At 41.4% G+C, this 16,584-nt stretch overlaps 3 protein-coding genes and 1 non-coding gene across 6 annotated transcripts in view; 3 read left to right on the top strand and 1 right to left on the bottom strand.

The window, feature by feature from the left end:
• Positions 1 to 3,923, top strand: part of LOC121955273 (pleckstrin homology domain-containing family G member 1) — a 52,099-nt gene extending 48,176 nt beyond the window's left edge. For all 3 annotated transcript variants that reach the window (XM_042503141.1, XM_042503142.1, XM_042503140.1), the window contains exon 17: positions 542 to 3,923. In XM_042503141.1, the coding sequence (XP_042359075.1) occupies positions 542 to 1,536 (995 nt within the window). In that variant the 3' untranslated portion in view covers positions 1,537 to 3,923. The remainder of the gene's footprint in view (positions 1 to 541) is intronic.
• A 1,294-nt stretch (positions 3,924 to 5,217) lies between these two features.
• tcp1 (t-complex 1) lies at positions 5,218 to 12,432 on the top strand. Its single transcript, XM_042504065.1, has 12 exons — positions 5,218 to 5,343; positions 5,830 to 5,915; positions 6,020 to 6,148; positions 7,080 to 7,177; positions 7,737 to 7,847; positions 7,961 to 8,142; positions 9,203 to 9,329; positions 9,589 to 9,764; positions 9,872 to 9,995; positions 10,742 to 10,934; positions 11,109 to 11,272; positions 11,998 to 12,432. Exons 1-12 carry the CDS (start codon positions 5,271 to 5,273, stop codon positions 12,209 to 12,211), a joined length of 1,677 nt encoding a protein of 558 aa, XP_042359999.1. The 5' UTR covers positions 5,218 to 5,270; the 3' UTR covers positions 12,212 to 12,432.
• LOC121956020 lies at positions 5,586 to 5,723 on the top strand. The gene has a single exon (XR_006106654.1). It is a non-coding gene; the product is annotated as a small nucleolar RNA SNORA29 (small nucleolar RNA).
• Positions 12,433 to 13,437: 1,005 nt separating the features above from the next.
• On the bottom strand, positions 13,438 to 16,076 carry acat2 (acetyl-CoA acetyltransferase 2). Its single transcript, XM_042503928.1, has 7 exons — positions 16,073 to 16,076; positions 15,334 to 15,483; positions 15,096 to 15,239; positions 14,888 to 15,010; positions 14,636 to 14,790; positions 14,440 to 14,550; positions 13,438 to 14,327 (listed from the first exon to the last, which is right to left on the bottom strand). The coding sequence occupies exons 1-7, from the start codon at positions 16,074 to 16,076 to the stop codon at positions 14,157 to 14,159; spliced, it is 858 nt and encodes a 285-aa protein (XP_042359862.1). The 3' UTR covers positions 13,438 to 14,156.
• Between the last annotated feature and the right edge of the window lie 508 nt (positions 16,077 to 16,584).

Genomic DNA, 16,584 nt, shown 5'->3' with positions numbered 1-16,584 from the left:
TCAGCGTGTGGTAATTCTGCATATTTTCTGCAAAAAAGTCGCTTGCTTTGACATAACCATCACAATAAAGTAGAGCATTGATTTCATTAGCAAAGGTAATTTGGCGTGGGAAAGTTATTAGTGTTATAAGTTAGTATGGCAGACTTTGTGTGAACAAGTATCAGGAACACATTGTGCTGTGACTAGTAGCCACCCATTGTCTGTGTGTGTGGGTTTTTATCCAAAACCTTTGTCTACAGAATATATGTAGCGAGACTTCACTTACATGACTCGGTGGAGCCCTTAAGCCCCGCCTCCACTGCTGTACAGAGCCACAGAGTGCTGTTCGCTTTTTTATTCAAAGTTTATCAATATTGAACGTGTCCAAATTACACCAAATTCGACAATGCACATCCCTTGGTCCTCAGCGGTATGTATGCTAACTGTGAAGTAGATTGGATATACAGTTTTCAAGATATGCAAAGAATAGACAAACTCCGTGTTTTACAGTAAGACATAAAGAAAATTCTCCACCTCTCCATCCTCTGTGTTCCCTCTTCAGGTGCCAGGATAGCTGAGTACTCCCAGCTCTATGACCAGGTGATGTTTAAGGATCCTCCTGCTTCAGCTGGCCCACATCACTCACATCCCGGGCTGCCGTCTTCTCCGTCCATGCCTGAGACGTCCCTGGAGGAGGACTGGCTCCACTCCACATACAGCAATGGAGAGTTGGCGAGCTTCGTTTCCTCAACCAGCGAGCTGGACAATGCTCGAGCGTCTTCTACCCCGCAGCGCAGACTCACCTCCGCCTGCTCCATCCCTTCTCTCAAGACCTCCCCTCCCTCTTCGACCTCCCCGCCGTCCCAGAGATGGAGCTCGTGCATGTCGGCACCGAGCGAAAAAGAGGAGCACGTGTACAGTTCCATAAAGAGACATCCTTCCTTTAACGCTCCGTCTTCGACATCCTCAAAGTCTTCCCCATCCAGTCACTGTCAGTCACTCGGCTCTCTGGGCGGCCAGCAGCAGGAGAAGAACCAGTCTGGACTGAAATGTAACGGACCCGCTGTGGATCGATCCACAGACAGACTGCGCGGTCCCAGTCTGGGTCGTGCTGGTCGGCAGAGTAGCCTCCCGGAGCGCTCCACCCAGGGACAGTCAGAGCTCACTTTACACGACGGTCAACAGGTGGTGGTCCTGAACCGGGCCTCTGCACTGAGCATACTCACGGCCACCCAGAACTACCTGGCGAATTTTAAGGACGATGGGGAAGACGACGATGACTATGTAGAGATCCGCTCGGAGGACGAGAGCGAGCAGGAGCAGGACAGGTTGGCGCAAAGAAACGGCAGCTCGGCAGCCCTTTCCAATCAGAACCGAGGGCTCGTCCACTCCCAGAGTCTGCCGTGCACGCCGGTGCACTCCTGCGACCCGCTGAGGTCTCTGGACCGTGAGCATCTGGAGAAGTACCTGTGGAGCGAGCCGCAGCAGAGCCAACCCAAAATTGTCCAGTCTCTGAGGGATAAGTTTCAGTGTCTGAGCTCCAGTAGCTTCGCCTGAGTCAAATAAAAGCCAAATATATATAAACATACAGCGAATAGCAACAAAAGGGACGCTGCTGCTTTGCCTTGAACGCCAACCATCATTCTCTCAACATAGATCAGAAGCAGTTTCTTTGATTGCAGCCATATTCGTAACAACTATGAAACTCTCTGTAACAGGGCGTCAGTGTAAAATACATGATAGGTTACTATCAGTAGTGAAAAGCCTGCATGTGAGCTGCCTTAGCACTTCCAGGTTCAAACCGTCTTCTGTGTGTGTTTCCAACAGATCAGTCATAAATGATCAGTCATTTATAAAGGCATTCAGTGTGACTGAATGGGGTTTCAATATTCAGAGGGATTCAAACTCTTTTATCGCTTTACGTGTGAGCCTTGTAGAGATAATTGGAGTCGTATGAATTGCTGGAGTGCCAATAAACTGTTGTACAGTTGCAGTAGTTCAGGTTCTCTGTTACCGATTGTAAGAAGTAAAATTTGGTCTGTGCCCAACATGTCAAAATGCAAGCATCAAAAATCACCACATCAGGAGAACCTCTTCAAGCTCTTTCTTTTAATTTGTTGTTAAGGTTATTTTAACTGCTTTTCCAGCACTAGTTGATCTTTAAGGGACAGCTCACCCCCAGATTAAAAATTCATATTTCACCTCCTACCTGTAGAGCTATTACTCAGTCTAGATTGTTTTTGTGAGTTGTGAGTGTGAGAGATATCGGCTGTAGAGATGTCTGTATGTATTTTGTTCATATGCTGTATGCTAAAAACACTCAACAGCGATGTCTCTTCAGAATTACAGATTCGGTGACTTAAGACTGTTGTGAGCTGTTTCATGTAGCGACTGTTATCTTTTTTCCTAACTACACCCGCCAACTGTATCACTGCGCCGAAGGAAACCTGCATCTACTGGTCCACTGAGTGAACTAACTCAGCCGAGGAGGACGCCATTAATATTTACATCTTGCAGTGTCACTCGCACAAGCCTCTCGTTGAGCAGATGCACACTTCTCTTTGTGCGGTGATACAGTTTGAGGGTGTAGCTCGGCGTAAAGTTAAAAGCCCTACAGGTTAGAGGAAAAATATCTATTTTAGATTTTGTGGTGAACTGTCCCTTTAACCTGTGTAGGAGAGGTGAACCACAGTGGTGGTTAGTGTTTTTAATTGTGCATTCACTATCAGTCAGTTCTGAACAAGCAGCTTTTTTCAAATTTGCAATCTTCAGATTTGCTTCTCGTCACTTTAACAGCGTTTTTAGCAATTATCGTAACAAACAGGACGCAGCTGTAAAAAAACACGTTGCCTAAGATCCAATAGGTTAAGTATAACTAGACTTAGTACTGTAAGTCTACCTGAAGTTATTTCACTCTACCTGCCTCCTTTGTCATCATTAGGGTATCACGCTTTAAGATCAAGAGAAGATATTTTAGATAATCTATAAGAAACTGTAGAGCTTCCTATTTATTTTGAGTAAATCAGAGATGTTTGTACATGTTACAGTCTGGGGGCATCCATCATGTAGAGTGAAATGTGCATCTCAACAAGTTTTTAAATCATACTAATTTTAACCTTTTGTTAAGAGGGACCACGAAGGAGAGATAGTTAAAAGACTACAGTACTGTATTTTTTTTTTTTTTCCCCAAAATGGATAGTCTGTTTACTTTGTTTACACTCTGGGACACTCCCAACACTACTGATGTTGCATCCACAGTCACAGAAAGAAAGTCACAGTGAGACAGTTGTCAAGTCACTTTAATGAGGTTCATACAACACAATATGTTTTTTCTCCCCTCAAGTATATATTTACCACACACTTGTTTTTTTTTAAAAATCACGAAAATTGTCCTATTTATTTGAGCACATCATTGTTATTTTGGCCCTTATCACTATAACAACAAGCCACAGAAAGTTGTAAAATAAAGTATTTATTGAAAGATGGTTTTATTGAGACAAATTTGAATTAAATACTGTGAATATTTTTTTCAGAAGTAGGTTCTTTTCTATCACGCACTGCTTAACACAATTTCCATATCACACGTGAAAATTTGATAAGCACAATATCATGGCCTACTGTTCATATCAGGAAATGTACGTCAAAAGCAAGTTAGGAATATGAAGTATGTTTTGTTTTTTTAATTGTACATTTTTGTCCTCTTTCACTGGTGGGGATTGTCAGTCTTCATTGACTCTTTTTGCACTTTTCTGTCTTTTTTTTTTTACGTTTTATTGTAAACACTTTGTAAAGATGTACATTTTAGGAAAGTTATTCTTGTATGCCATAGGTATGCTTTATAATGCTTTAATGTTTAAGTTAAGTGTACTGTATTTTTTTAACTGCCTAGTTGTCATTGCTCAACAAAACAATGTATTGGAGGTAATAAATTCAGATTAAACTCATCTCTGTGTATTTGTGCTTATCATTGTATAAATATGAATATGGTATAAAAAAAACAGCTGATTACCATCCAGAGGTTATGGTCATCAACAGGAAATTGCTTATGAATTTAAGAAGGATTAACAGAAATCAAATACATGCAGAGCAGCCTAAAAATATGATGAATTTCAGATAATTATCATGTTGTGTAGACTATGTTTAGTGGGGGTTTATAAATAAAATTCTCCTCACTTATTTTATGTTATGCACATACCTTAGTTACTATCATTTAATAGGGACATCTGTCTATATTATGTAAATCATGCAAAGTATAATCAGCGTCCCATCACACTCCCTTGAGGTTACAACATAATGCTAAATTACCAGTTGGTTATTTTGGGTTTTTCTCAGAACCCTTTAGTTATTGCCTGGCAATGATGAATAAACACTTAACAGATATTTGCACATATATACAGATATATGTTTATAGAGATTACATTTTGGTACATATAGATAGATAGATAGATAGATAGATAGATAGATAAATGTGTGCCGACAAAGGCACAATTATTTCACAAAAAAGCCAAATATGTCCTAAGATATGTTCTAAATGATGGTGTAGCCTAACCAATAATGCATTATTATTATTATTATTATCATTATTATTATTATTATTATTATATCCTAGTAGTAGTAGTAGTCATTAGTAGTATTTTTTTTTTTTTATACTGGTTTGTGAAAAGCTAAAATCAGACAATATACAGTATTCACCAAGCTGATTCATTCGGAGATGAATAAAGCACTCTTCCAAATTTGTGCAAATTATGCAAAAAGATTGCAAAAATAATAGTCTACCTCTCAGTAACAAAAGAAATAAAAATAATGAAGATGAAAAAATAGATACAATGAAGACAGAACAGAATCCTTCAAACTTTTTAAGAAAAGTTTAAATAAATGTAAAAAAAAAAAAAAAAAACCTATCAATATCGAGTCTTCTGGATATCTTCAACCAGTGCACTAGAATAAGGGCTCTTGAAGGGCTCTGCCTTCAACAGCAGAGGGCGTTGTAGTTCATAATTGACTAGAAACCGTCGAAAGAACCAAGAAGAAAGGATGAAGGATTCTGGGAAATGTAGTTAATATGAAATAACGGGAGAACGTATTCTTTTCTAACTTGATAAGTGTACTGGTCGGCGTGAAACTTAATCACAAACGCAAATTTGATATCTTTTACATAATTAAAAGTACTTATACAATAATTACAGTTTTTTTTTTTTAATAAATCTTCTTCTCGAACCTTCTGCTTAATGCCGGTTTACCCATAGTGCACTGCGCCGCTTCCTTTCTTCTTGGTTGTGTGGTGGTCCAAAATGTCGATGTTAGATGGTCCGTTAAATGTGCTCGGCCAGAGGACAACTGGCGAATCTGTCCGTACTCAAAATGGTGAGTCGTAGTGCTCTTTTACTTCACGTTTCTGAAACGCTTTGTGTATTTTGTGCGCTTCGCTGATGGTAGACGGCAGACGTGATTTCATTCACTGCATGTAACACACGTGCGGCTAATGCTAATGCTAGCTAACTTTGAGCCGCTGCTGTGGTCTGTGCTGAAATTCTGCAAAACACAGCAACGTCTGTTATTTTTACACAATGTGCGCAATACGCCAACAGTATTAGTTATGAAGTTGTAATCCCAATTTAGTACCTTCCACTCGCAACACCATGAATGGACGGCTATGCTAATGGGAGAGAAAAACACTGTCATGGTCTGAAGGTGTGGCTGCTTTACTGTGAGCCCCACTCAATAAGATGACAGGATAAGTCCACGACAGAGCCACTATAAGTAAAGTTAGACGTGGTAAACTGTCCTTAAATGTAAAGTAAATGCTGATTAGTGATTGTAGCTAGTAGCAGTTCCCTTTTGTGTTTGCAGTCATGGCCGCAGCATCCATCGCCAACATCGTCAAGAGCTCCCTGGGACCCGTTGGCCTCGATAAGATGTTGGTGGACGACATTGGGGTCTGTGTCACATTCAACATCTATTACCATAGTACTATATTCTCTCGATTAAATACAAAACCATCGTGGCCTGAGTTGCTCATCTGTCTCTTATTGTTTGACAGGACGTGACCATCACCAACGATGGAGCAACCATCCTGAAGCTGCTGGAGGTGGAGCACCCAGCTGCTAAGGTCCTGTGTGAACTGGCTGACCTGCAGGACAAGGAGGTCGGAGATGGGACCACGTCTGTGGTGAGTAGATTCAACAGCTGCTCCAATATGGTGTCAGAGCTACTGGTTCCTCGTACTCCCATATACCCTTTTTCCACCAACATAAAACCAGTGGCGTCCTGGTTTCTGTGCCTCATTTTGAACGATCTAATTTTGTACCGATCAGAGCATTTTGATCCAAAATAAATTGGTTCAGAACCTGAAAAGTTGGTTCTCATCTGGAAACAAAAAATAGCGGGTTTTCCCTGACCTGAAGTGCCGACCATTAGGACATCAGTGAGTATGTCATATTTTAGAGGATGGAGAAGACAAGTGAGACGTCGTCACAGAGTGTACAGTTGTCTCATTAACACCTGGTACATGCTTGTTTTTTGGGTAAAAACAAATATCTGTAGTAATAGAACAAATGGTCGCAGGTAATCAATGCAATCTGTATTTTTGCTGCTATTTTCTACTTCCATTAAGCATTTTGCAACATCCTCCATACATGAAAAATTGATGACATTGTTTAGCCTCAAAACTGGAAGTACACGGGCTACTGCACTAGATAGCACCAGGAATCATGAACAGAACCAGTTCAAGAATCAGGGATAATTTTGTGAAAAGGGGTATAAAAGTGAGTGAATTGTGCAAGGTAAACATAATTCTAGCTGTGCACATAATATTGAAGTCTGCATGTTGAGGAAGCTAAAAGGAAATTATAAAGTCCTGTTTTAGTACCATGCATCTGCCTCTTAATACGGATGTGTGGCTATGCTAACAGGAGAGAGAAATGTCCGTCAGTGTCTGAAGGGGTTGAGCAGCCTTATCTCTGCCACCCCTAATGAAACGATGGTACAATATAAAACTTTTTAAACCATTTATGCTAGTGGTGTAACAAAGTATTTTCAGTTGAAAAATGAAGCTATTGTCAGTTTTTACTAATTATCTATATTACGTGATGTTCTTTTAGGTAATTCTTGCAGCAGAATTGCTGAAGAGTGCAGATGAGCTGGTGAAGCAGAGGATTCACCCCACATCAGTCATTAGTGGATATCGTCTGGCTTGCAAGTAAGATGCTCTAAGAGATACCTCTTAATTTTGTTCACAAGTGTTTCTAAATGGACACTGACCCTGTTTACATCTGGTATTAACATTCATTTTGACACTGTGATCAAATCACTCAAACCACTTGCAAAAGATGCTCTGGGATGCAATTCATCACATATATTTAGTAGATGCTGATGCGTCCATGAAAAGAACTACATCATCAGTGCAGGTTGTTTTTCACATTTCATGTGGAGTTGAAAGACGTGTTGCGTGTGACCTTCCATCATCTTGCCCTATAGATGTGTCGAATTCTGCTGACAGCGACATCTCCACCTGCACAACCGCAAACATGACCAGTGAGCATGCTACAGGGCATCAGTAACAAAATCTGACGACATGGTCAGCTGGAGGGGCGTGATAGGTGCAGGTGTGAACAGGACTGTGTCTTAGCTCTTCACTTGTGTTCTCATCACTGAAACACATTTTAATACCAGGTGTAAACAGGCTCACTGATAATCGCTGGGTGTTTCATGTCTGGTCAGATGTTTTGACATGCAAACTTGTCTTTTTCATCTTTTAGGGAAGCAGTTCGCTACATTAATGAAAATCTCACCATCGGGACAGATGACCTGGGCAGAGAGTGTTTAATCAATGCAGCCAAGACCTCCATGTCCTCCAAAATCATCGGAGTGTATCCTTTTTGCCGCACGATACATAAATGTTAAATTTGGATCCAACCCACAAAATAACTGAAGTTTGCAAGCAGCGAGTAACTTTTTATCAGCCTTAACTCCGAGTCCTCAGTGATGCAGACTTCTTTGCTAACATGGTGGTGGATGCTGCCATTGCTGTGAAGTTTGTTGACAGCAAAGGGGTGGCCAAATATCCCATCAACTCAGTCAATGTGCTGAAAGCCCACGGCCGCAGCCAGAAGGAGAGCTTCTTGGTAAACGGCTACGCGCTGAACTGCACAGTTGGATCACAAGGTTTGTTCAGTGTGTCTCACAGGTCTGAAATGTACCTGTGGTGGTAGCTGGCACAAAAGGTGGTATTACCTGCAGGCACAAAACCAAAAACGGGCCTATGTATGAGAAATGATAATATTTTGGGTTATTGCATATGTCTGTTAATTTCCCTTAACATTACATTGCTGTTCTAGTTGCAGGTAGAGCTAATCTTACCTGTCAGCCTTCTAGTGTGTCTACTCGTCTCTCTTACTCTGTTTAGACAGCAGATAAAATGTGGAAAAAGATTGTCATTGAAAAACAATCACTAACAGCAATGATATTAGGCGTGTTCTAATAAACATAGCAGATGGGCAGATTTGAAACTTCATCACCAGGTGGGTGTATTTCTGGAGAATTTTATCCTGGAGAAAAGCAGGGAGAGAAGAAGGAAGATATTTTGTACAGCTTGCGTAGAAATAAACCAGACACCCAAACTAATGCTGCAAATCACGAGCTGGTGTTGTGTCTGAGACTTTTTCCCATTCATTATGTTTTTTATCCCACATCTGAACCCACCACAGAGGGCAGGCAATAGGAAACATCATCTTAATAGGAGGGGACGGTATCCAACAGCAAAAGATTTCAACTAGTTATTCGATGGTGGATGGCGTTCTCTATGATGGATTAAAAAATACTAAATTGTGTCGCCATATATTCTTTGTCGCCTGTTAATGTACCTGCGCAGCCTGCCTGGGTAAAGTCTGTGTGTCGACACACTGACGTTGGTGAATTCCTTGCTTAAAATTCCTAAATTCCAAATGTTTTTAATAGCATTGTGTAATATATCACAATACCAACTCCCATTTAATTTGCTGCTATGTCTCACCTGGTGACGTAAGCAGTGATACGCGTGGGAGACAGTACACTGGCTTAGAAAGGAATGTAGACGCAGTAGTTTGTAAACTGCGTCACAACTTTTCCAGCCAAACAACAGAATTACAGCCCCAAATAAAATGTGGTTCTCAATGTTATTTTGTCCTCATACTTTCGAGCTGTAAGGTAAGGCCAGTTTTAACGGTTATTTGTGTAAAACCCACAGGCATGATAAAGCGTGTCCTCAACGCCAAGATTGCTTGCCTGGACTTCAGTCTGCAGAAGACCAAGATGAAGATGGGCGTCCAAGTCGTTATCAGCGACCCAGAGAAGCTTGATCAGATCAGACAAAGGTACCGCCTGTTTTCCTCCTCCTTCCACTGTCACAAACACGTCCTGAAGAGTGATCCCATTTAAATTTGCTGTGATGCTGAATCAGTAGTTTACACAGTGATACGCGTGGGAGAAAATATAAGCAGCCCCAACATAAAGCAGCAGTTTCTATCTGAGCTGTTGCACCAGTATTGAGGGCTGGACAACTTTTTATTGTGTTTATGTTGTATCTAAATAAAACTGGTGAAACTGAATTAATATCGGTTTCTGTTGCTTCAGGGAATCCGATATCACCAAGGAAAGGATCCAAAAGATTTTGGCATCAGGTGCCAACGTTATCCTGACCACTGGTGGCATTGATGACATGTGTCTTAAGTACTTTGTGGACGTAGGAGCCATGGCAGTGAGAAGGGTCCTCAAGAGGGACCTCAAACGCATTGCCAAGGCAACAGGAGGTATGTTGAAGTTTGTGCTGAGTATCTGTGTTTTGATGTCTTGGTCAAGCGGTTATATTCAGTGTTCTAAACTAAAACCTTTTGGTTATTTGTTTGTCCATTCTCAGCCACCGTCTGCCCTTCTCTGACCAACCTGGAGGGAGAGGAGACGTTTGAGGCCACCATGCTCGGCCAGGCTGAGGAGGTTGTGCAAGAACGCATCTGTGACGACGAGCTCATCCTCGTCAAGAAGTAAGAATTGCAGTTAGATATAGCAACGTTTTATCAGGGTGCTTGCGGATCCTTGAAAAGTCTTAAAAGGCATTCAATTAATTAATCTTCAAATAAGGCTTTAATTGGCATCAAATTGTCTTAAATCAATCTTTTAAAAGTCATTAAGATGCTAAGATACAGAAGATATAGGAAGTGGGATATTATGACTCATTGCTTTTCAGACTTTGCATTGTAAAATCTAAATAAAAAAATTGGGAGCATTTAATTTTAAATAATTTGCTAAATGCATCTTGCTTTAACATCATGCAGATTTGGATAAAAGAAAAATAATCTATTTTTTCCTTTTGAAGTAGATAACTGACTTTTTAAGTTGCCCAAAAAGGTCATATTTTATGCTCCATAAAACATTTAGGTAAAATGTTGACTATGGCCGTTCAAGTTTTTTTTCCCCCTCAGTTTTGTTTTTTGTAATATTGCTGTTAAATTTAATCCTGAATGGCATTTAAATCTACCTTACCTTGAGCTGTAGGAACCCTGTTCATACTTCATACATGAGTACTTCTAACACAGTGCTGATGCAGTTATATAAGCACCGCTGTACTGTCAGAATTTCTCTGCATTTTATTGTTCAACAGCAGCTCTGGCAGGAAAAGTTGTGAGAATGAAAAGGCTTTGTATGATAAGTACCTCATATCTGTCTGCCTATACATTTCTGCAGTTTACCGTTAAGTTAACCGTACTGCTTCTGTTGTTAACCCCCTCAGTACCAAAGCACGCACATCAGCATCCATCATTTTGCGCGGGGCCAACGACTTCATGTGTGACGAGATGGAGCGCTCGCTGCATGACGCTCTCTGTGTGGTCAAGAGGGTGCTGGAGTCAAAGTCTGTTGTTCCAGGAGGCGGCGCTGTGGAGGCAGCTCTGTCTATCTACCTGGAGAATTACGCTACCAGCATGGTGAGACAAATCCTCTGAAAAATGATTGTTTTTTTATTTATTTTTTTTTTCATATACAGCTGATGGGTATCTGGGCTCGACTTCTTGTTTTTTTTAAGAGATGATTAGATAATGTTTGTTGTAATCGAAGTTTCTGCAGTGCTGAGATGTCGCTCATCATTTATGTTTCTTTAGGGTTCCCGAGAGCAGCTGGCCATTGCTGAGTTTGCTCGGTCTTTGCTCATCATCCCCAAGACGCTGGCTGTGAACGCAGCTCAGGACTCGACTGATCTGGTGGCCAAGCTTCGGGCCTTCCACAATGAGGCTCAGGTTAATCCTGAACGCAAGAATCTCAAGTGGTGAGTGTTTCTTTACTACCGTCATGAAATTATTGACTATTATATCTGTTTACATTCAGTGAAGCTGCATTTTTGCTGTGGAACATTTTGCATTTAAATCCCTTCTTAAGATTCTCTTATATAGGAAAGCATTAATGAATATTTAATATGTGGCTGTTGCTAGGTTTTATCATCCCTTCACAGCCGATGTACCCCACTCTTTGTACTTTTTTCCAGTATTAATATATGATCGCTGTATAATTTGCATTTTGTTTTATTGATTCCTTGTTTTTAATCTGTTGCTTGTCTAAAAAGCACTTTGTTGCCTCGTTAAGGAAAGCGATATATAAAGTTTATTAGTTACTATTATTCTTTTAATTATGCTTGTTCAAGGCAGAAATGTTCTGCTTTCTATACTGTGTGAAAGATACGAACATTAAATGGGGGAACAGAGTTTAACTGCCTTTACGTTGGCAGCGGTGGTAGTAACGGTGGGAAACGACACAAGTGTGAGCCGGCTGATGGGTCACGTGTGACGTTTTGACGACCTGTTATGGGCGGGGCCCAACACGGGAAGATTTAAAAAGCAGCTGCCAGCTAACTCAAAACACAGCTATCAAAAATGTCTGCAAATTGGGGAGACAATGAGGACCTGGAGCCCCTTAGCCTAAAAGCAGAGGGCAAGATCAACAGCCATATAACGGAGAGACAGGATTTGACACTTTTTGTTTTGGTTTGTTTTGTAGGATTGGTTTGGACTTGGTCAACGGCAAGCCTAGAGACAACCGCCAGGCTGGCGTGTACGAGCCCACCATGGTGAAGACAAAGAGCCTCAAGTTTGCCACTGAGGCCGCTATCACCATCCTTCGTATCGACGACCTCATCAAACTGTTCCCGGAGCAGAAGGAGGGCGGAATGTCGTACCAGGATGCCGTGCAGTCGGGAGCTCTAGAGGGTTAAAAGGCTGCGTTTGGTCCCGACAGGTCCATCATCTGTATTTATACGCAAGGAGCTCTTCATGGCTGTTGCTCTAGTGTAGGCCGTGCACTTTGCCTGTTTACTGTTCTCCCACTCCCTCTCCCTCGGGGCGCTCGCTTCCAGAGGAACTGTAAGTGATTTGTTTTTCTTGGACACTTAATAAAGCTCCAATGGTTGTAAATGACCGTTGATTTGTTAATTCAGATTGGCTAGCTTTGGTTATTGCGATAAATGAGTCTCAAAGAAGGTTCACTCTATGGTTTTTAATTCTTTATTGATATGTAGTACAGCTAGATTACAGGAATCACAAACATCATGCTACGTACAGGAAGCACGAGGTTAGAGAAGGCTGGTATACTTAACGTTATGGCACTTAGCTGTGTTTCCAGGCTGCTGTGTTCATTGATAGAGAAACTGGAATGTTGATCAGAATCAGTGTTTAGAGCGATCTAAATCCATCGATAGCTGGACACTATTATTTAATAAAATTACACCACAAGTTAAAAATGAGCTACATAGAAAGTAGCACATCTTCCAAAGCCTGTCCATACTGGGCACTAAATACATGTCCATACTGGGCACTAAATATATGTCCATACTGGGCACTAAAGCCTGTCCATACTGGGCACTAAAAGCCTTGCATTTGCAGTTTAAACGTTCCACTTTTTTCAGTTGTACTGAAAGCAGGTCATCCTAAAAAGGACAGTTCACCCCTTAAACATTATTGTCCTCTTACCTGTAGTGCTATTTCTCAGTCAAGATTGTTTTGGCGCCAGTTGCTTAGTGTTGGAAATAGGGCTCGACAATATAAAGATATATCGTATTGATATGAGATTATATATCGTCTTAGATATCGGATATTTTTACATCATGATATGGAATAAATGGTGCTTAAATCCTGATTTTAAAGGTTGCATTACAGTAAAGTGGTGTACTTTTCTCCACTTATCAGACAGTCCTATCGAGATATATATCCTGTATCAAGATACAGTCTAAAAATATTGCAATATAATTTTCAGCCCCTATCACCCAGCCTCAGTTGGAAATATTGTCAGTAGAGATGTCTGCCTTCTTTCAAATATAATGCAACCACATGGCACTCACCTTGTGGTGGTCAAAGTGCCGAAAATACATTTGGAAAAACTCAACATCAATGTCTCTTTGCAGAAATCATGACCCAGTTATTAAAGATAATTCACAGAGCTTGTTGTAAGCAGTTTCAAGTAGGAACTATTTTCTTTCTACCAAACTACACCCGCAAACTGTACCACTGTGCAGAAGGAACAGTGCATCTGCTCATGTTTTGAGAGGCTTGTGACAGCATGAAATTTGACATAAATGACATCAACTTCTGCTGACCCGTCATGTTTGCTAGCTCGTGCTAGGTAAGCTAGCTGTAGCTGCATGCTTCCCTCTGAGACATTTATGTTGAGGGTTTTTTTTCCATTCTTTTGGGGGTGTATTGAGCACTACAAGCCGAGGGCCATCTTTTTTCATTAGATTTAAATTTTTAGGTGAACTGTCCCTTTTAAATGGGTAAACAATTAGTCCTCATTGATTGCTTGCTAAAAACTACCAGCTGTAGCATGGTGCTTACATAGCACATTATTACTGGAACATGTTTAAGTTGTCATTAAACACTAGATTTTACATTATTTTGACATCTAAAATCCCCTAACAAAGTCACACGCTACACAGCTACAACCTGAGGAAGGCTGAATTTAAGTTCACAGTGAGAATGGCGAGCTATAGTTGGATAACATCCAAAAATTCTCATCACTTCCATCTTAAGTACAGTGTTTAGAAAAATCCAGGTAAACCGTCAGCATTTCATATCATGGCCCACAGTGTAAACGATGAGTTTAAGTATCCCTTATCCATTAAAAAGATCAAGTGCAATCTGTGCGGCGACATCAGATTTTTCTCCTCAAACCGTCTCCACACACATGGCGATGCCCATCCCTCCTCCTATGCAGAGAGATGCCACGCCCTTTCGGCCTCCAGTCCTTTGAAGTGCGTGCAACAAGGTCACCAGCACTCTGCAGCCAGACATGCCGATGGGATGGCCCAAAGCGATGGCACCACCGCTCACGTTCACCTGGAGAGAAGGTGTGTTACAATACGGTTGGATTCTGGAGTGATATTTCCACACACTGAAACACGACTTCAAATTTCAAATCTCAAACAAGATCCCCTGTCACAAGAGTCACCTTGTCTGCATTCAGGCCGAGCTCTTTAACCACAGCAACAGACTGGGCAGAAAACGCTTCATTGATCTCAAATAAGTCGACTTGGTCCAGCTGCCAGCCTGCTTTCTCAACCTGTCAGAGAACAAGACGGAAATGATGTAAAAATAAAGACAAAGGAGCATTTTCTTAACCGTTGTGAGCTTTTGTGATTTCTCACCGCTTTCCTGATGGCTGGTATCGGTCCGGTTCCCATGACAGACGGGTCAAGGCCAGCTTGAGCCCACGATACGATTCTGGCCATGGGTTTTACGCCACGCTTCGCAGCCTCTGATTGGCTCATTAGGACAGTAGCTGCTGCTCCATCATTGATGCCTGCAGTAAAAAAAAAAGAAAAAAGATCCAGGCAGACAACCTCAGTAACATTTCCAAATTTTAAAAAATAATAATAATGCAACACCAACTGTCGAACCTGAGGAGTTCCCAGCCGTGACGGTGCCACTGCCGTCTTTAATGAAGCAGGGTCTCAGCTTGGACATGCTCTCCATGTTGCTGCCGTGGCGAGGAAACTCGTCCACCTTCACCTCCACTGGACCTGAAGATGACAAATGTTACAGTTCGTGCACTTAACAGACAAAAGATTTGATCAGTTGACAGTCAATAATTGAACAACTCCTCGCCTTTTCTGGACGGCACCATGACTGGGACAATCTCTTGATCAAAGTGTCCTGCTTTCTGTGCAGCCTCTGCTTTGTTCTGGGACTTGACAGCAAATTGGTCCTGCTCCTCTCGACTGACTCCCCACTGCTTCGCCACGTTCTCAGCTGATAAAACGTAATAAACACAATGAACACAACAATGACAATTCATCGAGATGTATCACTGTCAGGGGTTTTATCTAATCTCAGCCATGCACACCTGTGATGCCCATGTGGTAGCTGTGGAAGGCGTCTGTGAGGCCGTCAGCCACCATGGAGTCCTGCAGGGAGGCGTCGCCCATCCTCACACCTGTTCTCATCTGCAGCGTGTGAGGAGCCTTTGGTGGAACCAGGAAACAAACAGTTAAGACTTCTCACGCTGGAGATATGCTGTGATAAGCTATACTTATGTCTCAATACACAGTGTGTCAGACGCAGTATGCCAAAAATACCAGGATGTTCTACTACATCTGGTCAGATTTTGCAGTATGCAAGCCAGCATGCTTTTCTGGCTATTCTTACCCACAATCCTCTGCGCAGCGTCAGATTCATCGCAGCAGTTCAGCGGCAAACAGATGACAAGCAGCAGTGACGAATGACATTAAAGTTACTGATGACCAATGAAATAATAATCTAATTCTTATATATATTTAAGTGAACGAAATAATCACAGTGATTACCAAAGGAAAAAAATGAACAAAATGATAGAGAAAGGCATATGTAGGCTTATATTAGTAACATAAAATGTCTGAATCCATAATGTATGCGGTTGTTACTTAAAGATTTAATTAGATAATTTGCAAAGTAACAACAGCAGATGGTAACAGATATATAAAAAAGAGGTGTTATGGAGAAGTTGTACGTCACAGTTGTGTGCATACTGCATGCAACAGTCCATACTTTGCCAGTTGCAGTACTTAGTAAAAGTAAAAATAACTGGTATGTGATTTCAAACACACCCATGATTGCTCTTTCAACACGTGTTTGCATGGTGTTTATGCTGTGACCGGAACTGTTCACGTACTTGCCAATGCACTTTGTAAGATACTAGATCAGCGTCTCCTAAACCTCTCCTCAAACACCACTTGTGCTGAATGTTTAACATCTCACCCTGCTGCAACACAGCTGAATTAAACAACGGGCTCGTTATCAAGCAGCTTCAGGAGTTCACAACGAGTCGATCATTTGAATCAGCCGTGTTGGAGCAGCGAGAGATCTCTTCCTTTAGAAGGCACACCAGATAACTCAGACCATGTAAAACTTTGGGATTTTCGTGATGTAAATGATAATCATGGAGACATTTGAGCAGGTTAACACTGAAGATCGGCAGGAAAAGTGACTGCAGCTCCATCATGGGTATGTATCAAGCATGTATTTGATAAACACAATGTTGCCAAACAGCGACCCATTTTACAGCTATATTACGCTGTCAGCTACAGGACGTAAATTTGGTGTTATGCTACATTATGCG

This window comes from Plectropomus leopardus, chromosome 16, assembly GCF_008729295.1.
Source record: "Plectropomus leopardus isolate mb chromosome 16, YSFRI_Pleo_2.0, whole genome shotgun sequence".
NCBI lineage: Eukaryota > Metazoa > Chordata > Actinopteri > Perciformes > Serranidae > Plectropomus > Plectropomus leopardus.
This window is presented reverse-complemented; position numbering and strand designations above follow the sequence as displayed.

Excerpts from the sequence above, each read along its gene's own strand:
- tcp1 (XM_042504065.1), top strand. The coding sequence starts at position 5,271 with ATGTCGATGTTAGATGGTCCGTTAAATGTGCTCGGCCAGAGGACAACT. Across the intron at positions 7,178-7,736 it reads GGATATCGTCTGGCTTGCAA|GGAAGCAGTTCGCTACATTA; the intron begins GTAAGATGCTCT and ends TTCATCTTTTAG. Across the intron at positions 7,848-7,960 it reads TCCTCCAAAATCATCGGAGT|TGATGCAGACTTCTTTGCTA; the intron begins GTATCCTTTTTG and ends CCGAGTCCTCAG.
- acat2 (XM_042503928.1), bottom strand. Across the intron at positions 14,551-14,635 it reads TACCAGCCATCAGGAAAGCG|GTTGAGAAAGCAGGCTGGCA; the intron begins GTGAGAAATCAC and ends GTTCTCTGACAG. Across the intron at positions 14,328-14,439 it reads TCGGCCTGAATGCAGACAAG|GTGAACGTGAGCGGTGGTGC; the intron begins GTGACTCTTGTG and ends CCTTCTCTCCAG.